Raw genomic sequence first — 26,713 nt, 5'->3', positions numbered from 1 at the left:
GGTTCTTCGAAGGAGCCTGGGATGTAAATAAAAGCCAGACAAACAGTATTGTAATTATTACTTATGTATATTAAGGTAAAGTGAAAAGCAAATTAAATTATAAACAAACAAACAAAAAACCCACAAAAGTTCAACTTCCACTTTTTCGGGGAAGATAAATTAGAGTTTGTTAAACAAAAATAAATAATTTATTTTCACAAGAGTTCTGTCATAATCCAAAGTTTGGGAATCACGATTTATGACTCATTTAAACAATTTCACAGCATCACTAAAATATGACCAAATGACGCAATTTAGAACAAATATGGTGCAGGAATTTTTACGGAAGCCCTGAGCGGCAAGAGAAAAGAGAGAAAAAAAAGAGGCACGTCATTTGGGCTTTTTCTAACTGTTTTCTTTTTCTTTTTTTGCACCAACAACCCACTTTTTTCCCTAAAAAAAAAACTGAACCAGGCCTAAACCAGGTCTAAACCAGGACTAAACCAGGACTAAACCAGGACTAAACCAGGACTAAACTAGGACTAAACCAGGTCTAAACCAGGACTAAACCAGGACTAAACCAGGACTAAACCAGGACTAAACCAGGATTAAACTAGGACTATTCTTGAACTAGGACAGTAAATAAAAAAAAAAAAAAAAAAAAAACAATAAAAATAAAAAATTTGCCGTTGAAAAAAAAAACAAAAAACACTACAGAAACAAAAAAATGTTGTTGGTGCAAAATGAAAAAAAAAAAAAAATAAATAAATAAAATTTGCTGTTGAGGAAAAAATAAAATAGTAGAGGAAAAAAAATGTTGTTGATGCAAATAAAAAAAATGAAAAAAAAAAAAAAAAAAAAAAAAAAAATTGCCGTTGGGGAAAAAAAACACTAGAGAAAAAAAATGTTGTTGCTGCAAAATAAAAAAAAAAAAAAAAAAAAGTTAGTTGTTGGTGCAAAAAAACAAAACAAAAACCTAAACACTTAGAAAATAGAGCCTAAATGATGTGCCTTTTTTTTTTTTTGCCTCTTGCAACTCAGGGCTTCTGTACATTTTCCTTGTTCCGTGTTCTTCCTGTTTGACTTTGATGCCTGTTTTGTTTTCTCATTTGGCTCAGAAATGAAATTAGACTTTTTTCCTAAGACACACCCTCACCTCAGGGTAAAGTGTCCCTGCTTCTCTGGCTGAAATCCAGAGAAACAGAGACATAACGCCAAGTCCCCATAACGATGTTAACTGTGAACAAGGACAGTTTCACTCTTAACTCTTCTGGATTGATCAGGACTTCTAGATGAACGCAGAAACATCCCATAAACAGAGTCCAGACGATTCTATTTTTATTTCAGACTCCACTGGGTCCAGAACAAAACAGAACAGACAGAAGACAAACAACAAGAACAATAAGATCTTAAATACTGTAAAAACCTCCTTCTTCACTGTAGCTTTATCCTGGTCATTCTTTTTTTTTTTTTTTCATTTGTTAGTACAATAATAATAACAAAGAACAAGTATATGTTCACGTGCATATTTGGGACCTGGTCAGGATGAAGTTTAAAAGTGATAGTTATAAAGTTATAAAAACTTATAGTGTCCTACCCCAACACATTTTATTTATTTATTTTTATTATTTTTTTACACCTTTGGAGTGCTTACCTGTCATATTCATAGCATAAATATACAAACTATATACAAACTATATATACACATCTAAAATATACAGTCCATATATTCAATTTAAATATACAGTAAATACACACACACACACACACACACACATATATATATATATATATATATATATATATATATATATATATATATACACACACTATATATAATATATATATATATATATATATATATATATATATATATATATATATATATATATATGGCCCGGTCAAGCAGAAGTAAACATCAAGGCCAAAAAATTCAAGTTAATTCATCTGATATATAAAAATGTATTGAACAGATACATATGTACTCTAGTTTATGAAACTGTTGACCTTTTTTCTGTACCATTTTTTGGTTCTAAAGTTCCACACGTTTTAAACAGACCATGTATGAAACATGGAACAAAAAAATTATTTCCCAAATTTCAAAGACCCAAAAATCATGTAAATAAATGGATGTATTTCATCATATCTTGTGTTATTCCATCTTTGAACTGTTGATGAAGGGACATGATTTAAAAAAAAAAAAGTATTTAAAATGATAAAAATGTTCTTGGAAGGACTGACATATTTTATAGAAATAGTTTCCTTTCATTTTGAAGTAATATTAAAGTTTTCAGAAGAAAAAAGCGACAAATGATGTAAAATCCTGCACCTTCTACTTGTTTGTACAATTTTCCCTCCGTTACTTTTCCCTCCGTTACCATGACCTTTCTTAATAAAAAATCTCATGACTCAAAAAGTCAGAGGTTTTTCAACCTAATCTTGTACCATATGGTAGAAAACTATATGAAGCAAATATTCAAAACCAGTTTGTTAAGGATATATGTAAGTGAGAACCAAGAGTTATCACTGTTTGGATTTATTGACCAAAAAGTGCTGCATATTTCATTCCCTCCGTTACCGACATGAGTTTTTAAATTTTTTTGTCAACAACTTGAAAGAATCTCACAGGTTTAACTTGACCCTGTTGGAGTGTAACTCTTTCCTACATTCTGATACTTTACTTATTTCAATAGTTCCTCTAGTTTCTGAATAAGAGACATTTGAATGTCAAAAATCTGACCCTGTTTCCCTCCGTTAACACTTGACCAAACCCAGATGAATGATACATATATTTTCATTTATGGTCGTACAAACTAATAATAATAATAAAGAAGGCACAAAGTTTATCGTTTATGATCGTACGAAATAAACAGTAATGAGAATGAAAAACTTGAGGATGTTTTATTTTCGTTTATGGTCGTACAAATTAATACCAGTAATAAAAAAGGCACTAAAGTTTATTTATTTATTTTATTTTAGTCCTAGTCCAGGTTTAGTCCAGGTTTAGTCCAGGTTTAGTCCAGGTTTAGTCCTTTAGACGTTGAAGTGTATTTTATTGACTCAGTTTCACTTAAACGTTGCATTTTTTTTCAGGCGCTCGCTCTGTTCATCCAGGTCTGAGAGTTTTTAGTTGTCAGGTTTCAGTCTGTCATCTGCATGTCTCCATTGCTTTGCCTGGAATGTTCCACAGTATGGCATTAAAAATATCTCACTGGCATTTGGTCCAGTGTGGATGTTTTACAGATGGTTTTATCGCTAAAATAAAGCTGAAAACACGCTTTATTACTGTGGACGGGGTTTCCTCTCCACAGATCCTGCTCGTGTCATCGCCATGGAAACAGACACATTTAATGCCGTACTGTGGCCCTGACCCCGGCTCGGTCTGTACACGTAGTGTGTGTGTGTACACAGTTGTGTTTTAGAGTCTGTGATTAAACATCTGTAACTTCCTGTTCTGCGTCCAGTGTTTAAGTGTAGATTTATTTGACCATGACTCGACTAATTCCAGTCCGCAGAGAATGTTGAGGGAAGTGTGACTCGGGACTTTTTATTTAGCCTGGAATTCTCAAGTGGAGCGATTCAAGTCCAAACCAGGACCAGGACCAGGACCATGATCAGAGCTTCTCTCTTTCTCTCTTTCTCTCTCCTTCTCTCTCTCCTTTTCTCTCCCCTCTCTCCTTCTCTCTTTCTCTCTCTCTCTCTTCCTCTCCTCTGAGACAGGAGCATGTACATCCCTCTCTCCTTCTCTCTCTCTCTTTCTCCCCCTCTCTCCTTCTCTCTTTCTCTCCTTCTCTCTCTCTCTTTCTCCCAACCTCTCTCTTTCTCTCTCCCTCCCTTCTCTCTCCTTCTCTCTCTCTCTCTTTCTCTCTCTCTCTCTTCTCTCTCTCTCTCTCTTCTCCCCCTCTCTCCTTCTCTCTCTCTCTCTCTCTTTCTCTCCCTCTCCCTTCCTTCTCTCTCTCTCTCTCTCTCTATCTCTCTCTCTTTCTCCCCTCTCTCCTTTTCTCTTCTCTCCTTCTCTCCTTCTCTCTTTCTCTCCCTCTCCTTCCTTCTCTCCTTCTCTTTCTTTCTCTCCTCTGAGGCAGGAGCATGTACATCCCTCTCTCCTTCTCTCTCTCTCTCCTTCTTTCTCTCTTTTTCTCTTTCTCTCCTCTCTCTCTCTCTGGGGCAGGAGCATGTACATCCTCTCTCTTCTTCTCTCCTTCTCTCCTTCTCTCTCTCTTCTCTCTCTCTCTGGGGCAGGAGCATGTACATCTCTCTCTCTTTCTCTCCTTCCTTCTCTTCTTCTCTCCTTCTCTCCTTCTCTCTCTTTCTCTCCGTGCGTTGGCTCAGAATGGCTGTCAGATGTGAAAGTCCCAATGGCTGCAGCTTTAGATTTCTCAACCTCACAGCTTAACTCAGCACGACTCAAAAGGTGGAACTGTAAAAAAAAAAAAAAAAAAAAAAAAAAAAAAAAAAGCATCACTGTCGCTACGGCAACAGCAAGCATCATGTGCCATGGCAACGCAGCACCCGTCGCCATGGTAATGCGGCGGCGCATCATGTAACGAGTGATGTTGAAGTGAAAAAAAAAAAACAAAAAAAACACACGGTGTGACTCGTGTCGCTACGGCAACGCGAACCATCACCGCACGCCTCCGTCGCCGTGGCAACCGAGGCTGTGGGATCACACGAGTGGCGTCTGTGTGTCGGCGAGGTATAAATAAAACAAGAGGGGTCGTCGTCATGGCAACCGATTGTAAGAGAATGTAAAACTCAAGTCATGAAAAAAACAAAACAAACATTACGTAGAGCACTTTTTATCACATTCCTCTTAAAATATACTTTTTTTTAACCGGTGGAAAAGCAGTGTTGGGAAGTTTACTTTTAAAATGTAATCCCCTACAGATTACAGATTACATACTCCAAAATGTAGTTTGTAACGTAATCCATTAAATTACTTAAAGTGAGTAATGTAATCTGAATACTTTGGATTACTTGATATTGTCGTGATTTTAAAACTACATGAATGTAACGACCACATCCTGAAAATACATGTTTGTTTTCTTCAAATTGTCTGTTGAGCCCAAATCTCCATGAACAGACTTTTGTTTTACTGTAGAGAAACAAAGATGAAGAAGTTTTATCTGATAAAAGACACAAAAAGACCAGAGTTTCCTTAAAAATATTAATATTATTGACACAGAAATTATTTTTATATGAGACACTGCTGCTTGAAATTATGTCCAACCTACTGTTAGGGTCATATTGTTTAGACCTGGTTTAGTCCTGGTTTAGTCCTGGTTTAATCCTGGGTTTTGTCCTGGGTTTAGACCTGGTTTAGTCCTGGTTTAGTCCTAGTTTTAGTCCTGGCTTTTGTCCTGGTTTAAGTCCTGGTTTAGTCTTGGTTTAAGTCCTGGTTTAGTCCTGGTTTAGTCTTGGTTTTAGTCCTGGTTTAGTCCTGGTTTAGACCTGGTTTAGTCCTGGTTTAGTGTTGGTTTTAGTCCTGGTTTAGTCCTGGTTTAGACCTGGTTTAGTCCTGGTTTAGTCCTGGTTTTAGTCCTGATTTTAGTCCTGGTTTAGCCCAAAATGTGAAAACAGGAAAATCCCTCTGTGTAATCCATTTATTCCAACAAAGTAACTGTAATCCAATTACCACTCACTGAAACAGTAACTGTAACTGAATACAGTTACTCATAATTTGTACTCTGATTACTTTACTCTGGTACATGTAATCTGTTACTCCCCAACACTGTGGAAAAGTCCAAATCTGTTTCTCTCTCTTTCTCTTACAATCACAAGATGGCTGCCGCGTCGCCACGGCAACCGCATCCCCATCGCTCTCTGGTCTATTTATACCTCAGTGAGTCATGGCTTTTTGCTTTGAGTTTCCAAACATCTCATCTCCTGCGGCTCGGCTCGGCTCGGCTCGGGGCGCGTCCACGTCCGATCACGGGCATGTGGACGGGTCAAAGGTCACGCGCCGCAGCTCAGAGTCGCGGCTCGACTGCCCCCCCCGCTGGACACAAGGAGTTAGAGACGAGAACAAAAAACAAACAAAACAAATAAAACAGAAAAACACCACACTGCACTGTAAAAAAAAAAACAAATCTAGTCGAGTTCAGACGACTTGAATTAAGAAAGTTTTATCAGGATTTGAGTAAATTTCACTTGAAGTAAAATGATCTGCCAGTGGAACAAGAAAAAACAACAAATATTTGCATTTATTTCTTTTTTTTGTGTGTGTGTGTGTGTGTGCACAAAAATCAGATGCCACAGAAGAAGAAGAAGAAAAAAAATGAAAATAAAAAATTAAAAGTGACCCCCCCTGCCCGTCACCAGAGAAAAAAAAAAAAAAAAAAAAAAAAAAAAAAAAAAAAAAAATAAAAAAAAAAAAAAAAAAATATATAATAATAAATATATAATAATATTAATAATTAATAATTAATAATAATAATAATAATAATAATAATAATAATAATACATAAATAAATACTACTACTACTACTACTACTACTACTACTACTACTACTACTACTACTAATAATAATAATAAATGATACTAATAATAATAATATTAATAATAATAATACATAAATAAATACTACTACTACTACTACTACTACTACTACTATACTACTACTACTAATAAATAATAATGATAATAATAATAATAATAATAATAATAATAATAATAATAATAATAATAATAATAATAATAATAATATAATAATAATAATAATAAAGTGCTATATTTGCTTTTAAAATAAGAAACACAATCAAATGTTGCTTGAATTAAGATAAACACATATTCCATTAGTCGATCATTTTACTCATTTTACATTTGAATCGATGCAAATAAAGTCAAATCTTCTTAATTTAAGTCATTTTAATTTAGATCAATATTCATTTTTGCAGTGCATGGGGTAAAAATAACAAACTGTACAGGCCTCGTTAAAGCTTCACTAAGTCATTTTCTGGTGGAACTCGTCACCTGCTCGTCTCATGAATTAAAATGTTATTATTTTGTCTGGAATGTTTCACAGAACGAGATTAATTTAACCAGTGTTGTGAAGTTTACTTTTAAAATGTAATCCCCTACAGATTACAGATTACACACACCAAAATGTAGTTTGTAACATAATCCATTAAATTACTTAAAGTGAGTAATGTAATCTGATTACTTTGGATTACTTGATTTTCTGTAGAGAAACAAAGACGAGGAAATCGTGACATAAGAAGTTTTGCCTGATAAAAGAAAATAAAAAGTCCAGACTTTACTGAACCAAATTAAAAATATTATTGATAAAAGACGAAGAGACACGTCCACACAGCAGGATTTAGTCCTGTTAAATCCTGTTTTAGTCCTGGTTTAGTCCTGGTTTAGACCTGGTTTTAGACCTGGTTTTAGTCCTGGTTTAGTCCTGGTTTAGACCTGGTTTTAGTTCCTGGTTTTAGACCTGGTTTTAGTCCTGGTTTTAGTTCTGGTTTAGACTGGTTCTGGTTTAGACCTGGTTTAGACCTGGTTTTAGTCCTGGTTTAGTCCTGGTTTAGACCTGGTTTTAGACCTGGTTTTAGACCTGGTTTAGACCTGGTTTAGTTTCTGGTTTAGTCCTGGTTTTAGTTCTGGTTTAGTCCTGGTTTTAGTCCCTGGTTTAGACCTGGTTTAGTTCTGGTTTAGACCTGGTTTAGACCTGGTTTTTAGACCTGGTTTAGTCCTGGTTTTAGACCTGGTTTAGACCTGGTTTTAGACCTGGTTTAGTCCTGGTTTAGTTTCCTGGTTTAGTCCTGGTTTAGTCCTAGGTTTAGACCTGGTTTAGTTCTGGTTTAGACCTGGTTTTAGACCTGGTTTTAGACCTGGTTTTAGTCCTGGTTTTAGACCTGGTTTAGACCTGGTTTTTAGTTCTGGTTTTAGTTTCTGGTTTAGTCCTGGTTTAGTTCTGGTTTAGTTCTGGTTTAGTCCTGGTTTAGTCCCTGGTTTAGTTTCTGGTTTTAGTTCTGGTTTAGACCTGGTTTAGACCTGGTTTTAGACCTGGTTTAGTCTGGTTTTAGACCTGGTTTAGTCCTGGTTTAGACCTGGTTTAGTCCTGGTTTAGTTCTGGTTTTAGTCCTGGTTTTAGACCTGGTTTAGTCCTGGTTTAGTTTCTGGTTTTAGTTCCTGGTTTTAGACCTGGTTTAGACCTGGTTTAGACCTGGTTTTAGACCTAGTTTTAGACCTAGTTTTAGACCTGGTTTTTTAGTCCTGGTTTTAGACCTGGTTTAGACCTGGTTTAGTTTCTGGTTTAGTCCTGGTTTAGTCCTGGTTTAGTTCTGGTTTAGTTCTGGTTTAGTCCTGGTTTAGTCCCTGGTTTAGTTCTGGTTTAGTTCTGGTTTAGACCTGGTTTAGACCTGGTTTTAGACCTGGTTTTAGTCCCTGGTTTTAGACCTGGTTTAGTCCTGGTTTAGACCTGGTTTAGTCCTGGTTTTTCCTGGTTTTCCTGGTTTAGTCCTGGTTTAGACCTGGTTTTAGTCCTGGTTTAGTCTGGTTTAGTTTCTGGTTTAGACCTGGTTTAGACCTGGTTTTAGACCTGGTTTAGACCTAGTTTTAGACCTGGTTTAGTCCTGGTTTTAGTCCTGGTTTAGTTCTGGTTTAAGTTTCTGGTTTAGACCTGGTTTAGACCTGGTTTAGTTTCTGGTTTAGTCCTGGTTTTTAGTTCTGGTTTAGTTCTGGTTTAGACCTGGTTTAGACCTGGTTCTGGTTTAGACCTGGTTTAGACCTGGTTTAGACCTGGTTTAGTCCTGGTTTTAGTCCTGGTTTAGTTCTGGTTTTAGTTCTGGTTTAGACCTGGTTTAGACCTGGTTTAGACCTGGTTTAGTCCTGGTTTTAGACCTGGTTTAGTCCTGGTTTACCTGGTTTAGTCCTGGTTTAGTTCTGGTTTAGTCCTGGTTTAGTCCTGGTTTAGACCTGGTTTAGTTCTGGTTTAGACCTGGTTTAGACCTGGTTTTAGACCTGGTTTTTAGTTTCCTGGTTTAGACCTGGTTTAGTCCTGGTTTAGACCTGGTTTAGTCCTGGTTTAGTTCCTGGTTTAGTCCTGGTTTAGTCCTGGTTTAGACCTGGTTTAGTTTCTGGTTTAGTCCTGGTTTTAGACCTGGTTTTAGACCTGGTTTAGTCCTGGTTTTAGACCTGGTTTAGACCTGGTTTTAGTCCTGGTTTACCTGGTTCTGGTTTAGTTCTGGTTTAGTCCTGGTTTAGTCCTGGTTTAGTCTGGTTTAGTTTTCTGGTTTAGACCTGGTTTAGACCTGGTTTTAGACCTGGTTTTAGTCCTGGTTTTAGACCTGGTTTTAGTTTCTGGTTTAGACCTGGTTTAGTCCTGGTTTAGTTTCCTGGTTTAGTCCTGGTTTAGTCCCTGGTTTAGACCTGGTTTAGTTTTCTGGTTTAGACCTGGTTTAGACCTGGTTTAGTTTCCTGGTGGTTTAGACCTGGTTTAGACCTGGTTTAGTTTAGTTCTGGTTTAGTTCTGGTTTAGTCCTGGTTTAGTCCCTGGTTTAGACCTGGTTTTAGTCCTGGTTTAGACCTGGTTTTAGTTCTGGTTTAGACCTGGTTTTAGTCCTGGTTTAGTCCTGGTTTAGTTCTGGTTTAGTCCTGGTTTAGACCTGGTTTAGTCCTGGTTTAGTCCCGGTTTAGTCCCTGGTTTAGTTCTGGTTTAGTTCTGGTTTAGTCCTGGTTTAGACCTGGTTTAGACCTAGTTTTAGTCCTGGTTTAGTCCTGGTTTAGTCTGGTTTAGTCTGGTTTAGACCTGGTTTAGACCTGGTTTAGTTCTGGTTTAGTCCTGGTTTAGTCCTGGTTCAGACCTGGTTTAGACCTGGTTTAGTTCTGGTTTAGTTCTGGTTTAGTCCTGGTTTAGTTTAGTTTCCTGGTTTAGTCCCTGGTTTAGACCTGGTTTAGTTCTGGTTTTAGACCTGGTTTAGACCTGGTTTTAGACCTGGTTTTAGTCCTGGTTTTAGACCTGGTTTAGTCTGGTTTAGACCTGGTTTAGACCTGGTTTAGTCCTGGTTTTAGTCCTGGTTTAGTCCTGGTTAGTCCTGGTTTAGTCCTGGTTTAGACCTGGTTTAGACCTGGTTTAGACCTGGTTTTAGACCTGGTTTAGTTCTGGTTTAGTCCTGGTTTAGTCCCTGGTTTAGACCTGGTTTAGTTCTGGTTTAGACTGGTTTAGACCTGGTTTTAGACCTGGTTTTAGACCTGGTTTAGACCTGGTTTAGTCTGGTTTAGACCTGGTTTAGTTCTGGTTTAGACCTGGTTTAGTCCTGGTTTGGTTTAGACCTGGTTTTAGTCCTGGTTTAGACCTGGTTTTAGTTCTGGTTTAGACCTGGTTTTAGTCCTGGTTTAGACCTGGTTTCGTTCTGGTTTAGTTCTGGTTTAGTCGGTTTAGTTCTGGTTTAGTCCTGTTTAGACTGGTTAGACTGGTTTAGCTGGTTTAGTCCTGGTTTAGTCCTGGTTTAGACCTGGTTTAGACCTGGTTTAGTTCTGTTTTAGTTCTGGTTTAGTCCTGGTTTAGACCTGGTTTAGTTCTGGTTTAGTCCTGGTTTAGTCCTGGTTTAGTCCTGGTTTAGACCTGGTTTAGTTCTGGTTTAGTTCTGGTTTAGTTCTGGTTTAGTCCTGGTTTAGTCCTGGTTTAGTCCTGGTTTAGTCCTGGTTTAGACCTGGTTTAGTTCTGGTTTAGTTTAGTCCTGGTTTAGTCCTGGTTTAGTCCTGGTTTAGTTCTGGTTTAGTTCTGGTTTAGTCCTGGTTTAGTCCTGGTTTAGTCCTGGTTTAGTCCTGGTTTAGTTCTGGTTTAGTTCTGGTTTAGTTCTGGTTTAGTCCTGGTTTAGTTCCTGGTTTAGTCCTGGTTTAGTCTGGTTTAGTCCTGGTTTAGACCTGGTTTAGACCTGGTTTAGTTCTGGTTTAGACCTGGTTTAGTCCTGGTTTTAGTTCTGGTTTAGTTCTGGTTTAGACCTGGTTTAGACCTGGTTTAGTTCTGGTTTAGTCTGGTTTAGTCCTGGTTTAGTCCTGGTTTAGTTTTGGTTTAGTTCCTGGTTTAGTCCTGGTTTTGTCCTGGTTTAGTCCTGTTTAGTCCTGGTTTAGTTCTGGTTTAGTTCTGGTTTAGTCCCGGTTTAGTCCTGGTTTTAGACCTGGTTTAGACCTGGTTTAGTTCTGGTTTAGTCCTGGTTTAGTTCTGGTTTACTGGTTTAGTCCTGGTTTAGTCCTGGTTTAGACCTGGTTTTAGTTCTGGTTTAGTCCTGGTTTAGTCCTGGTTTAGTTCTGGTTTAGTCCTGGTTTAGACCTGGTTTAGACCTGGTTTAGTTCTGGTTTATACCTGGTTTAGTCCTGGTTTTAGTTCCTGGTTTAGTTCTGGTTTAGACCTGGTTTAGACCTGGTTTAGTTCTGGTTTAGTTCCTGGTTTAGTCCTGGTTTAGTTCTGGTTTAGTCCTGGTTTAGTCTGGTTTAGTTCCTGGTTTAGTCCTGGTTTAGTCCCGGTTTAGTTCTGGTTTAGTCCTTGTTTAGACCTGGTTTAGACCTGGTTTTAGTTTTCCTGGTGGTTTAGTCCTGGTTTAGTCCTGGTTTAGACCTGGTTTAGACCTGGTTTAGTTCTGTTTTAGTTCTGGTTTAGTCCCTGGTTTAGACCCTGGTTTTAGTCCTGGTTTAGACCTGGTTTAAACCTGGTTTAGTTCCTGGTTTAGTCCTGGTTTAGACCTGGTTTAAACCTGGTTTAGTTCTGGTTTAGTTTAGTCCTGGTTTAGACCTGGTTTAGACCTGGTTTAGTTCTGGTTTAGACCTGGTTTAGTTTACCTGGTTTAGTTTTCTGGTTTAGTTCCTGGTTTAGTCCTGGTTTAGTCCTGGTTTAGTTCTGGTTTAGTCCTGGTTTAGTTTCTGGTTTAGTTTAGTAGACCTGGTTTAGTCCTGGTTTAGACCTGGTTTAGACCTGGTTTAGACCTGGTTTTAGTTCTGGTTTAGTTCTGGTTTAGACCTGGTTTAGACCTGGTTTAGTTCCTGGTTTTAGTTCTGGTTTAGTCCTGGTTTAGACCTGGTTTAGTCCTGGTTTAGTTTCTGGTTTAGGTTTCTGGTTTAGTCCTGGTTTAGACCTGGTTTAGACCTGGTTTAGTTCCTGGTTTTAGTTCCTGGTTTAGTTCTGGTTTAGACCTGGTTTAGACCTGGTTTAGTCCTGGTTTAGACCTGGTTTAGACCTGGTTTAGACCTGGTTTTAGACCTGGTTTTAGTTCTGGTTTAGTTCTGGTTTTAGTCCTGGTTTAGTCCTGGTTTAGTTTCCTGGTTTAGTCCTGGTTTAGTCCCTGGTTTAGTTCTGGTTTTAGTCCTGGTTTAGACCTGGTTTAGACCTGGTTTAGTCCTGGTTTTAGTCCTGGTTTAGTCCTGTTTAGTTTAGACCTGGTTTAGACCTGGTTTAGTTCTGGTTTAGTTCTGGTTTAGACCTGGTTTTAGTTCTGGTTTAGTCCTGGTTTAGACCCGGTTTAGTCCTGGTTTAGACCTGGTTTAGAGTCCTGGTTTAGTTCTGGTTTAGTTTAGTTCCTGGTTTAGTCCTGGTTTTAGTCCTGGTTTAGTCCTGGTTTAGACCTGGTTTAGACCTGGTTTAGTTCTGGTTTAGTTCTGGTTTAGACCTGGTTTAGACCTGGTTTAGACTGGTTTTAGTTCTAGTCCTGGTTTAGTCCTGGTTTAGTCCTGGTTTAGACCTGGTTTAGTTTCTGGTTTAGTTTCCTGGTTTAGACCTGGTTTAGACCGTTTCCTGGTTTAGTAGTCTGGTTTAGTTCTGGTTTAGTCCTGGTTTAGACCTGGTTTAGTCCTGGTTTAGTTAGTTCTGGTTTAGTTCTGGTTTTAGTTCCTGGTTTAGTCCTGGTTTAGTCCCTGGTTTAGACCTGGTTTAGACCTGGTTTAGTCCTGGTTTAGACCTGGTTTAGACCTGGTTTTAGTTTTCCTGGTTTAGTTTAGTCCTGGTTTAGTCCTGGTTTTAGTCCTGGTTTAGTCCTGGTTTAGACCTGGTTTAGACCTGGTTTAGTTCTGGTTTTAGTTCCTGGTTTAGTCCTGGTTTAGACCTGGTTTAGTTCTGGTTTAGTTCCTGGTTTAGTCCTGGTTTTAGTCCTGGTTTAGTTCTGGTTTATTCTGTTTTAGTCCTGGTTTAGTCCTGGTTTAGGGTTTGTCCTGGTTTAGTCCTGGTTTAGTTCTGGTTTAGTTTTCCTGGTTTTAGTCCTGGTTTAGACCTGGTTTAGACCTGTTTAGTTCTGGTATTTAACCTGAGTTTTATTCTGGTACAGTCCTGGTTTACCTGGTTTAAGTTCTGAATTTAGTTCTGTTTAACACTGTTTATTACTCTGGTAAAACTGAATTTAACTTTTAATCTGAAATTTGTGGTATTATATTAATATATATATATATATATATATATATATATATATATATATATATATATAATATATATATATATATATATATATATATATATATATATTATATATATATATATATTATTTTATTGTCTGTTTTGTTCAAACTGTACATTAAAGTTCTAAGTTTATTCTAAGTTTAATTCTCATTTACTCTGACATGCGTTTTTCTCGTCAAAAATACTTCACGCACTTGAGTTAGAGTTAATTTTTGTTTATTTGAATATTTAAAAAACAAATTTAAATATGTATAAAGGCACAACATATCGTCTCCAAACTCTCAGAACTTTTACATTTAACAGAGAAATAAACGAAATAAAGAGAAAAAAATTCATTCATTGGTCAAAAAAAGAAGCAGGAAGAAGTAAAACGTATTTTAATCCTTCCACTTTTCCACAAGTTTTATGTTTTTGTCATTTTGTGAAACGTTCCAGACAAACCCACGACATCTCCACGGAAACTGAAAGGTTCCGGACGCTCCGCCTAAAAAGTGACACAGTGTCTCTTTATTAACACAAACTCCAACGATAAACGTGTCACAGACTGTGGTGCCTGAACTGTTTCTGTGCCTTAAATCTGTGAGGACGTAGCGCCCTCTGCTGGCACTGCTGCGTACTGCTACTGAAAACTATTTATTAATGACAAAAAAAAGTATAAAATAAAAAAAATAATAAAATAAAAAAATATATAAAAAATTATAAATAAAAATAAATAAATAAATAAATAAATAAATAAATAAATAAAATAAAAATACTAAAGATGTATTAAAGGAACTGTATGTGAGATTTTAAAAGTCATAAACAGGCCTCGCTGTGTCCCCCACGTCCAAATCAAACTAAACTTTTACTGATAACAACTGTAACACTGATTTATTCTTAATTACAAAAGCATTTGACAAGTTTTTTATGTTATATTAGAGCTGCTCGATTATGGAAAAAATAATTATTACGATTATTTTGGTCAATATTGAAATCAGGATTATTCAGATGATTATTTCTTAGTTGCGCAATGCATTTATTCTGCATTTCTCTCTTTCTCAAAAAAAAAAAAAAAAAAAAAAGAAAAAAAAAGTTTGTTAATGATAATAACAATAAAAATCGTAGAAATATGTATTTATATTAATTTTCAGATTTTTTGTTATTGTTATTCTCTTTAAAATGATGCCAGCAAAAATAATGGCATGAGCAATAAATAAATAAATAAATAAATGAATGGATAAATAAATGAATTAATGAATAAATAAATGAATGAATGAATGAATAAATTAAATAAATAATTTTTGTTCATAATTTACGCAAAACTTTCAAATAAAAAATAAAGATAGGCTACAAATATGAACCTTAGAACAGTTTTGCGATGTGTAAAACATAAATAATAATAAATAAGGCAGAAAATCATAAATGTGTCCAAAATAAACTCTATAACCAGCTGTTCTACAATCTCTACATTTAAAAATAAAACAAATAAACTTATTTATATAAAAAATATTACAAAATAAACATTGCAAAAATAGTTTCAACTCAAATTTGATGAATTAAATGCCTGTTATTATTGTAAATCTCATTTTGATGCCTGAGTTTGTGCACTCATGAATAAATAATGGTTTATGTTTGATGTTTTATCTAACTATTCCCCATCTAAGTCTTCCTCTGGCTCTTATGTACACTTATGTATAAGTGTATATGTATTATTTATTATTTATTATGTATTTCCTGCGACTGCTAAAATTAGTATCTCTCTGGAATATTCGTTTTGTTAAAAGTAGCTCACCTGAGGAAAAAGGTTGGAGACCCCTGTTCTAAAGAAATCCAGTAAAAAGTGACTTCTTGTCCAATAAAAGTAAAATAAAATATCTCTGGGGACACAGAGTCAGTGTGATTATAGCAGCTTTTTCAAACAAATTGCAGGACACATACAGTTTCTTTAAAAAGCTTATGACAGATTTTGACGATTCTCTGATTTTGACTTAGTTTGGTGAGATTGTACCTGTTGTACATAAAAAAATAATTATAGTTTTACAACCAAGATGCAAAGAAAATGTATGATCACATAGTCATTTCTGTGCACATTAGAGTTTTGGCCCAGTGCACAAAATTTCAAACCTAAAAAAATGGCCAAATTGTGATTTTTAAAAATAATTATGAGTAAAAATCTGAGCTGTGCCACTCGTGCCTTGTGTGTGTGTGTGTTGTGTTTGTTTCTTTATGTATAAGTCTTCCATGCCGTGCCTTACCATGCCGGGCCTGTGGGTGGTGCTGTAGTTCGCCGTATGCACTCTCTAACCTCTCCCTGCAGGTCCCCCGGTCAACGTGGCCATGGCCATCGAGGTGGCCAGCATCGACCACATCTCCGAGGCCAACATGGTGAGTCTGAGCTGCACGGGAAAAACTCAAACACTTAAAACTGTGGATTGTATTTTTAAGTTTTATTTTGGGAAGTTTAAGCTTATTATTTTTAACTTTATCTCACAAAACATAATGAAAATGACTGTAATAACATGGCTGGGTTCAAGAGTTCACACTTCTTCAGTACTTTTAGATGTGAGTCTGGTCAATGATGAATCTCCGTGAGTTCAGATGGGCGTGATTGACAGGTGGATTAGCCAATCAGGGACATGAAGAGTTCGTCTGCATCAAATTAAACATGGCTGCTTATGAGGAAACAAAGATTATCACAAGGGACCAGAAAACCTTGCAGATTTGTGCAGAACACTGAACTGTGTTAATCTGAGCAAAGAGAAATTTCATTTGATTCAAAATGTTTGGTGAATAATGAACGCCTTCGTTTCACATGTGTCACGGAAATAAACAAACGGGTCATAGATGAAAAAGGAGACCTGACACACTCTGAAATGCTTTGCTGTCATTTTATTTTATGTCAAACCCCAACGTGTTTTGACTCGCGTCTTCATCAGAGCAGGTAAAACTCACAGGTGTTTACTGGAGGTATTAAAATGTACAAGTCACGAGACAAATCCCCCAAACAACCGTATAAACAAACACTTTTAAACATACGTTTTAAAAAGGGACAAAGTGATCCCTCACAATAATATGAGCACGTACCAACCTGGGCACAGATCACCTGTGACCTCTGACCTGTGGACAGTGGTGCACAGTCATACAGAGAAAATCCAGCAGGACATATTTGAACAAAATTTATACACAAGTAAATCTGACACAGACACTGACAGGAGCCACAAATATGAAAAACTGTTATAGACGTTACAGATGAGGTGAGGTCCATTTCCTCATTTAATCCTGGGCAGGTTGTAGCTCTTTGTTAGTAAATGTGTCTTTGAATGTACATTTTGTATGTGGAGCGTCATCAAAAAAAAATCCCGTTTGTTAATGGAGAGGAGCAGAAGACAAACAGACTGAGCTGCACTTTCTTGTTCTTGTGGTTTTACAGCAACATCACGTCTTGGTCTCTTTGCAGTGGAAGGTGTTTCTTGGTGAACAGTTGGAGCCTTTCACTTTGGCTTTGACTTTTTAAATTCGTAACCGAGGTTGAACGAGGGATCGGGATTTTGCTTTGTTGTCGCTCCACATACAAAATGTTCTCTACAAACTCGGGATGATTTAGTCAGTCAAATGTTTCCTTTTTGGTTCTTCCTGTGGATCAATCCTGCCCATCACCTTCACCTTTCACTATTTATCAATTCCGTTGAAGAAAAACAGTTTGAACAGAGGTTTGAGTCACACACATCTGATTCACTTTTGTAGTTATGGAGTTCACAAACAAATTTTTCGAGTCTTTTTCCGCTGTTTGGATCCAACAACCACACAATTAACGATGTCCGAATCCCAAAACTAAAATATGACAATATCAGAACCAGAAACAAAAGTGATATGATTCAAAAGACTTGAAAAGATCGACTTTGTCAATAGAGTCTTTGCACCGTCACGTGACTCCTATAGCAACGGTACCTACGCCGCCATGACACCGGGCACGATATGTCATTGACTTCAGCAGCATCGGAGAAACATGGGCAGGTTTTGTTGTGTATTTGGTTGTTCTAGACGCTCTGAAAGGGATAAAACAAATCGTTTCTTCACTGTTCCTCTGGAAATGACTCATCAGGATCAAACAAGGGAATTATCGAAAAAAAGACACGGATTATGTCTGGAGAACATAAACCACGAAGAGATTTCCAATGTTACCATCAAGACACCTGAAGTTTCATCAAGGTATTTGCTATTTAAATTGTTTCATAGTTTATTTAATGAGAGAAGCACATTTACTGAACTAAAATGTAAAAAGAAAACATTTGCAGTGTGAGTGGCAGTAGAAACTGTATGTTCCAGCACATATAAACATGTCACTCGTCGTAGGACCATGTTTTCTTTATTGTCTTGTTTATCCACAACTACTACAACTTGGCGAGGATCTTTTCATGGCCGATTCTTTCGAGGTTCGGCTCACAGACTCTTCGACAAGGTATTTGCTATTTAAATAGTTTCATATCTTATTTAATGAAAGAAGCACATTTACTGAACTAAAATTTCATTAATTTATCCAAGAAAACCCGCACTAGTTTATGATTCACTGAACCCACACTGAGCTCCTGTGATCAACATGACGCACGAGTCGAAGAGTCTGTGAGCCGAACCTCGAAAGAATCGACCATGAAAAGATCCTCGCCAAGTTGTAGTAGTTGTGGATAAACAAGACAATAAAGAAAACATGGGTCCTACGACGAGTGACATGTTTATATGTGCTGGAAGATACAGTTTCTACTCACACTCACACTGCAAATGTTTTCTTTTTACATTTTAGTTCAGTAAATGTGCTTCTCTCATTAAATAAACTATGAAACTATTTAAATAGCAAATACCTTGATGAAACTTCAGGTGTCTTGATGGGACCATAGGAAATCTCTTCGTGGTTTATGTTCTCTAGACATAATTCCCGTCTTTTTTTTCGATAATTCCCTTGTTTGATCCTGATGAGTCATTTCCAGAGGAACAGTGAAGAAACGAATCATTTTATCCCTTTCAGAGCGTCTAGAAGAACTAAATACACAACAAAACCTGCCCATGTTTCTCCGATGCTGCTGAAGTCTATGACATATCGTGCCCGGTGTCATGGCGGCGTAGGTACCGTTGCTATAGGAGTCACGTGACAGTGCAAAGCCTCTATAGACACATCCCACTGGGAAAACAAACATGGAGGTTTGATGTTCACTTTTTCAGAAAATCCTTCCCAGTATGAATTACGCGATGCCCGGAAGTCTGAGATTCTTGATGCGTGTATTGGTTGGTTCTCTGGAAAAAAAAGATCTAAAAATTAAGAATATGCAGCTGCTCCATGTGTTTTTTTGGACCACGTTTGAAACTGTGAGGCCCGTCTGAACGCTCTGCTGTGGTTCCAGGAGTACACCATGACCGTGTTCCTGCGTCAGAGCTGGCACGACGACCGTCTGTCCTACAACCACACCAACAAAACTCTGGGGCTGGACAGTCGCTTCGTGGACAAACTGTGGCTCCCCGACACGTTCATCGTCAACGCCAAGTCGGCCTGGTTCCACGACGTCACCGTGGAGAACAAACTGATCCGACTGCAGCCCAACGGGGTCATCCTCTACAGCAGCAGGTACATATACACAAAAACACACAAAACACACACCAAAACACACACAAAACACACACATCCTCTACAGCAGCAGGTACATATACACAAAAACACACAAAACACACACACAAAAACACACACAAAAACACACACATCCTCTACAGCAGCAGGTACATATACACAAAAACACACAAAACACACACAAAAACACACACATCCTCTACAGCAGCAGGTACATATACACAAAAACACACAAAACACACACAAAAACACACACAAAACACACACATCCTCTACAGCAGCAGGTACATATACACAAAAACACACAAAAACACACACAAAACACACACATCCTCTACAGCAGCAGGTACATATACACAAAAACACACAAAACACACACAAAACACACACACACATCCTCTACAGCAGCAGGTACATATACACAAAAACACACAAAACACACACAAACAACACAAAACACACACATCCTCTACAGCAGCAGGTACATATACACAAAAACACACACAAAACACACACAAAACACACACAAAACACACACAAAAACACACACAACACACACAAAACACACACATCCTCTACAGCAGCAGGTACATATACACAAAAACACACAAAACACACACAAAAACACACACAAAACACACACATCCTCTACAGCAGCAGGTACATATACACAAAAACACACAAAACACACACAAAACACACACATCCTCTACAGCAGCAGGTACATATACACAAAACACACACAAAACACACACAAAACACACACAAAACACACACATCCTCTACAGCAGCAGGTACATATACACAAAAACACACAAAACACACACAAAAACACACACAAAAAACACACACATCCTCTACAGCAGCAGGTACATATACACAAAAACACACACATCCTCTACAGCAGCAGGTACATATACACAAAAACACACACAAAACACACACAAAACACACACATCCTCTACAGCAGCAGGTACATATACACAAAAACACACAAAACACACACACAAAAACACACAAAACACACACATCCTCTACAGCAGCAGGTACATATACACAAAAACACACAAAACACACACAAAACACACACAAAACACACACATCCTCTACAGCAGCAGGTACATATACACAAAAACACACAAAACACACACAAAACACACACATCCTCTACAGCAGCAGGTACATATACACAAAAACACACAAAACACACACAAAAACACACACAAAACACACACATCCTCTACAGCAGCAGGTACATATACACAAAAACACACAAAAACACACACAAAAACACACACATCCTCTACAGCAGCAGGTACATATACACAAAAACACACAAAACACACACAAAAACACACACAAAAACACACACATCCTCTACAGCAGCAGGTACATATACACAAAAACACACAAAACACACACAAAACACACACATCCTCTACAGCAGCAGGTACATATACACAAAAACACACAAAACACACACACAAAAACACACACAAAACACACACAAAAACACACACAAAACACACACATCCTCTACAGCAGCAGGTACATATACACAAAAACACACAAAACACACACAAACACACACAAAAACACACACAAAACACACAAAACACACACAAAAACACACACAAAACACACAAAACACACACATCCTCTACAGCAGCAGGTACATATACACAAAAACACACAAAACACACACAAAACACACAAAAACACACACATCCTCTACAGCAGCAGGTACATATACACAAAAACACACAAAACACAACACACAAAACACACAAAACACACACAAAACACACACAAAACACACACATCCTCTACAGCAGCAGGTACATATACACAAAAACACACAAAACACACACAAAAACACACAAAACACACACAAAAACACACAAAACACACACAAAACACACACATCCTCTACAGCAGCAGGTACATATACACAAAACACACACAAAAACACACAAAACACACACACACAACTTTATAACACACAGAGTAACTGATTCTTTGCAGTGATGTCACTTCTCTCTGGTCAGAATGTGTAAAATTAAAACTCAGATTTAATCTGAGTAACAAAGCTTCAGACAGAGCAGTGCTCACAGTTAACATCACACCGTCTGACAATGTTGATGACATCAGTTGCAAAATATAAATAGGCCAACCAGACTGTTGTTATTCTTCACAAATAAATGATAAATAATGTTGTAATGTTGCAGGGTGTTTTCCATGAAGTGAGTTCAAGCTAAATCCTGATTTAGTTGCTCAATCCTGGTTTATCAAAGCCTCAGTTTCACCAAAGTGACTGACCAGAGGCGACCTGAGTTTCTGCAGTAAAAAACACCCAGAAACAAACCTGCTCAGGACCACATGAACTGTCAAGATTACTTTAGCTCTGTCTCCAAGAACATCTAAAGAAACAGTTTAGTCAAAAGTTTCTGCATGAGCATCACAAGTTAGAGTCTGAAAAACCCCTGTGTTTGTCTTTGCACGTAAAGTGTCTTTGAAAAATGCTAAACAAGTGTTATGTTTTATACTGATGCATTTTATAAAGTGACGTTTATAATCACGTGTCCCTGGAGACTTTTACGGGTCGTACGCTCACACTCCTGTGTGTGTGGACACTGCACCAACCGTATAAAAGCCTGGGATCTTTATTCCATTAAAATCCTGTTGCAGGTGTGTTTGTTGTGAGGAGCGGAGCAGCTTCTCCTCACACACAGACGCTGGTTTGGAGTCTGAGGATGACTGTGGTTCTGTCTGTTCTCTCCTTCATCACGTCTGTACTCACTGTCAAACTGCAACCAGCTTGGCGTGGATTTCATCGTTTCTTCTAGGCTACATGTGAAGAGTTCAGTTGCACCTTCACTTTTACGCCTCTTTTACAAGGGGTCGGGCAACTTCATTCTCCGGGAGCATTAAAGGTTGTATAGAGGATTTTCCAAGGAACGAGAAATCCAGCGACTGTTTGTCCTTTTTCAAATGTTGCGCATGCGTGAAACCACCCCCCCTCCCCTACAGCTCCTACGTAGAAACACCTCCTCCCGCCTCCTCCTTACGCCAGAAACAGGTTTGTTTACAGCCGCTGCACATGACTTGTAAACAACTAACTACAGTGTTGGTTAGGCAAGACGGAGAAGAGCGGATCGGGCAGCGGGGACAGGAGCAGGAAAGGGGTGCAGAGAAGGTTGCGCGGAGATTCAGTGCGAATGAACTAGCTACAACACGCAGCAGCAAGCGGACTCTTTCTTTGCCTTGAAAATTGACGTTTTCAGACATAGGATATCACATTCGTGTCCTGAAAAACGTTTGTCTCGCTCTTGGAAATAAAGTACGTTTTCATAATAAGCAGAAGTTTCCTGTCCAGGAGTAATTTGTGGACCAGTGCGTCAGTCTTTAGACCCTGCGTCTGCTTCAGTCGCGCCATCGCTGGAATGAATCTCCAAGAATCACCTTAGTTTGGCTTCGCTGCTTTTCCCCTTGTCTTCTTCTTTCACCTCAAAAACGGACTTTCTTTTGCGGCGAACTGCTCCTGGATTCTTGTCGCCATTGCAACAAACTTTGTGTGAACTGCGAGGAAGATATAGGTCAAAAAAAGCCGCTAAGAACTGTTGCGTTGGTGGAGTAAACAGCGTCTGTGCGTCTGTGGACTGCGTGACAGTCGTACGTAAACCACGTACCGACAGTGCGCAGGCAAGTCAGTTACACTAGAAACGTAGGGAGTTTGATTGACAGCCTGTCAGCTCACAGATAACGAGGCAGTGTCGTTATCTATTGGCAAATGTTTAGCCCCACCACGTCCAGAGTTGATGAATTTTTATTCTCTTTTTTTTGGTCATCATAATTACAAGGCGACTGCATCTATAATCTATCACTGACAATTTGAAACAAAAAAAAAACAAAAAAAATCCTCCATACAACCTTTAACCAGACTCCACACTCCACAGTCATCCTCTTGTCTGTGTCTTGGCTGTGGCTCCTCTCTCACTTAATCAGCCCATTAAAAAAGTCACACTTTGAGCCCATTTTCCGTGATGTCGTTGTTCCGTTGCTCTCGTCGTCTCAGAGTCACCGGCAGCGAACACAAAGTGCAGCTTAAACTTCAGGCCTGAATTCTCTTTGTTCAGACTCTGGTTTATTTCTGTCATGGCTCGAATTGAGGCTTAAACTGGAGATGGAGCTAGATTTCAAGATAAGTCTGGACTCGTTAAGCGACTTCGATGCTCCTTTGACGTTCTTCTCGCTGATGTTTGTGTAGAATCACCTCCACTGTGGCCTGTGACATGGACCTGACCAAGTACCCCATGGACGAGCAGGAGTGTATGCTGGACCTGGAGAGCTGTGAGTGCTACTGCGATATGTGTGATGTTCCTCCATGTTCTCCTGTCCTGTTCTTTCAGATGGTTGTGTGTGATGTTCCTCCATGTTCTCCTGTCCTGTTCTTTCAGATGGTTGTGTGTGATGTTCCTCCATGTTCTCCTGTCCTGTTCTTTCAGATGGTTGTGTGTGATGTTCCTTCATGTTCTCCTGTCCTGTTCTTTCAGATGGTTGTGTGTGATGTTCCTCCATGTTCTCCTGTCCTGTTCTTTCAGATGGTTGTGTGTGATGTTCCTTCATGTTCTCCTGTCCTGTTCTTTCAGATGGTTGTGTGTGATGTTCCTTCATGTTCTCCTGTCCTGTTCTTTCAGATGGTTGTGTGTGATGTTCCTTCATGTTCTCCTGTCCTGTTCTTTCAGATGGTTGTGTGTGATGTTCCTCCAAGATCTCGTGTCCTGTTCTTTCAGATGGTTGTGTGTGATGTTCCTTCATGTTCTCCTGTCCTGTTCTTTCAGATGGTTGTGTGTGATGTTCGTCCATGTTCTCCTGTCCTGTTCTTTCAGATGGTTGTGTGTGATGTTCCTCCATGTTCTCCTGTCCTGTTCTTTCAGATGGTTGTGTGTGATGTTCCTTCATGTTCTCCTGTCCTGTTCTTTCAGATGGTTGAGTGTGGTGTTCTTCTCCTGTCCTGTTCTTTCAGATGGTGTGTGTGATGTTCCTCCAAGATCTTGTGTCCTGTTCTTTCAGATGGTTGAGTGTGATGTTCCTCCATGTTCTCCTGTCTTGTTCTTTCAGATGGTTGTGTGATGTTCCTCCATGTTCTCCTGTCTTGTTCTTTCAGATGGTTGTGTGTGATGTTCCTCCATGTTCTCCTGTCCTGTTCTTTCAGATGGTTGTGTGTGATGTTCCTCCATGTTCTCCTGTCCTGTTCTTTCAGATGGTTGTGTGTGATGTTCCTCCATGTTCTCCTGTCCTGTTCTTTCAGATGGTTGTGTGTGATGTTCCTCCATGTTCTCCTGTCCTGTTCTTTCAGATGGTTGAGTGTGATGTTCCTTCATGTTCTCCTGTCCTGTTCTTTCAGATGGTTGTGTGTGATGTTCCTCCATGTTCTCCTGTCCTGTTCTTTCAGATGGTTGTGTGTGATGTTCCTCCATGTTCTCCTGTCCTGTTCTTTCAGATGGTTGAGTGTGATGTTCCTCCATGTTCTCCTGTCCTGTTCTTTCAGATGGTTTGTGTGATGTTCCTTCATGTTCTCCTGTCCTTGTTCTTTCAGATGGTTTGTGTGTGATGTTCCTTCATGTTCTCCTGTCCTGTTCTTTCAGATGGTTGTGTGTGATGTTCCTCCATGTTCTCCTGTCCTGTTTTTCAGATGGTTGTGTGTGATGTTCCTCCATGTTCTCCTGTCCTGTTCTTTCAGATGGTTGTGTGTGATGTTCCTCCATGTTCTCCTGTCCTGTTCTTTCAGATGGTTTGTGTGTGATGTTCCTTCATGTTCTCCTGTCCTGTTCTTTCAGATGGTTGTGTGTGATGTTCCTCCATGTTCTCCTGTCCTGTTCTTTCAGATGGTTGTGTGTGATGTTCCTCCATGTTCTCCTGTCCTGTTCTTTCAGATGGTTGTGTGTGATGTTCCTCCATGTTCTCCTGTTCTGTTCTTTCAGATGGTTGTGTGTGATGTTCCTTCATGTTCTCCTGTCCTGTTCTTTCAGATGGTTGTGTGTGATGTTCCTCCATGTTCTCCTGTCTTGTTCTTTCAGATGGTTGTGTGTGATGTTCCTCCATGTTCTCCTGTCCTGTTCTTTCAGATGGTTGTGTGTGATGTTCCTCCATGTTCTCCTGTCCTGTTCTTTCAGATGGTTGAGTGTGTGATGTTCCTCCATGTTCTCCTGTCCTGTTCTTTCAGATGGTTGTGTGTGATGTTCCTCCAAGATCTTGTGTCCTGTTCTTTCAGATGGTTGTGTGTGATGTTCCTCCATGTTCTCCTGTCCTGTTCTTTCAGATGGTTGTGTGTGATGTTCCTCCATGTTTCTCCTGTCCTGTTCTTTTCAGATGGTTGTGTGTGTGATGTTCCTCCATGTTCTCCTGTCCTGTTCTTTCAGATGGTTGTGTGTGATGTTCCTCCATGTTCTCCTGTCCTGTTCTTTCAGATGGTTGTGTGTGATGTTCCTCCATGTTCTCCTGTCCTGTTCTTTCAGATGGTTGTGTGTGATGTTCCTCCATGTTCTCCTGTCCTGTTCTTTCAGATGGTTGTGTGTGATGTTCCTCCATGTTCTCCTGTCCTGTTCTTTCAGATGGTTGTGTGTGATGTTCCTCCATGTTCTCCTGTCCTGTTCTTTCAGATGGTTGAGTGTGATGTTCCTCCATGTTCTCCTGTCCTGTTCTTTCAGATGGTTGTGTGTGATGTTCCTTCATGTTCTCCTGTCCTGTTCTTTCAGATGGTTGAGTGTGATGTTCCTCCATGTTCTCCTGTCCTGTTCTTTCAGATGGTTGTGTGTGATGTTCCTTCATGTTCTCCTGTCCTGTTCTTTCAGATGGTTGTGTGTGATGTTCCTTCATGTTCTCCTGTCCTGTTCTTTCAGATGGTTACTCCTCAGAGGACATCGTGTATCACTGGTCGGAGAGTCAGATGCACATCCACGGTCTGGACAAACTGGAGCTCTCCCAGTTCACCATCACGGACTATCGCTTCGTCACCGAGATGATGAACTCCAAATCAGGTGAGTTCAGGTCAGGTTTTGTCACTTTTCAGGTTTGATCTTTGAAGAATCGAGTCAGATCACAGTAAGAATGTCGGGTTTTCATGGTGTTTCTTGAGTTATAAAACCATCTGCAATTGAATAAATACAAAATAGGTTGGTTAAATGCCACACTGTGGAACATTTGAGCGGGATGAGTATTTGATGAACTCTCCTTAAAGGCACGACACCGGATTTTTACTCTCATTAAAACGTATAAAACACAGTGGAAGTTTATCTTCATTTTCCTTGCGTATTCAGAGCATCAGTTTATATTCCAGACGTTTTCTAGGATAATTCATGTGTTAATTTTGATTGTAAATAAATTATGATGCACTTTATTCAAATTTTAGTTTTAGCCGCTTAGTTTCGTTTACGATACCTGTTTTATAAAACCACGCAGAACTTTCCAACCATAAAAAGATAGAAACGTACTTTTTATCCCTTGAAAAGCTCAGGGTTGCGACGTTCCAAGTATATTTCTGGCATTTTCCTTGCATTTCCGTACGTGATGATGTTGAGCAGGGTCCAAACTTTTATCTTCAAGGGCCACAGATCTAAACACAGGTGAAGCAGAGGCTGATCGAGGCCTGGAGACTGAGCTCAATACAGTGAAGAATTTAAGTATGTGCAAGTTTAACATATTAGAATGAACTTTTATTCACGCTAAGATCCTTAAAACCAAACACTCAATATTA

At 38.8% G+C, this 26,713-nt stretch overlaps 1 protein-coding gene across 1 annotated transcript in view; it reads left to right on the top strand.

Moving 5' to 3' along the window:
* The window catches only part of gabrd (gamma-aminobutyric acid type A receptor subunit delta), a 33,828-nt gene that overhangs the window by 696 nt on the left and 6,419 nt on the right, over window positions 1–26,713 (top strand). The window contains exons 2-5 of the mRNA XM_055165698.1: window positions 15,661–15,728; window positions 18,737–18,957; window positions 23,225–23,307; window positions 25,860–25,997. Coding sequence (XP_055021673.1) covers window positions 15,661–15,728; window positions 18,737–18,957; window positions 23,225–23,307; window positions 25,860–25,997 — 510 coding nt within the window. The remainder of the gene's footprint in view (window positions 1–15,660; window positions 15,729–18,736; window positions 18,958–23,224; window positions 23,308–25,859; window positions 25,998–26,713) is intronic.

Source organism: Boleophthalmus pectinirostris, unplaced genomic scaffold (assembly GCF_026225935.1).
Source record: "Boleophthalmus pectinirostris isolate CB_2022bp ecotype Guang Dong unplaced genomic scaffold, ASM2622593v1 HiC_scaffold_8, whole genome shotgun sequence".
In the NCBI taxonomy this organism is placed as follows: domain Eukaryota; kingdom Metazoa; phylum Chordata; class Actinopteri; order Gobiiformes; family Gobiidae; genus Boleophthalmus; species Boleophthalmus pectinirostris.
This window is presented reverse-complemented; position numbering and strand designations above follow the sequence as displayed.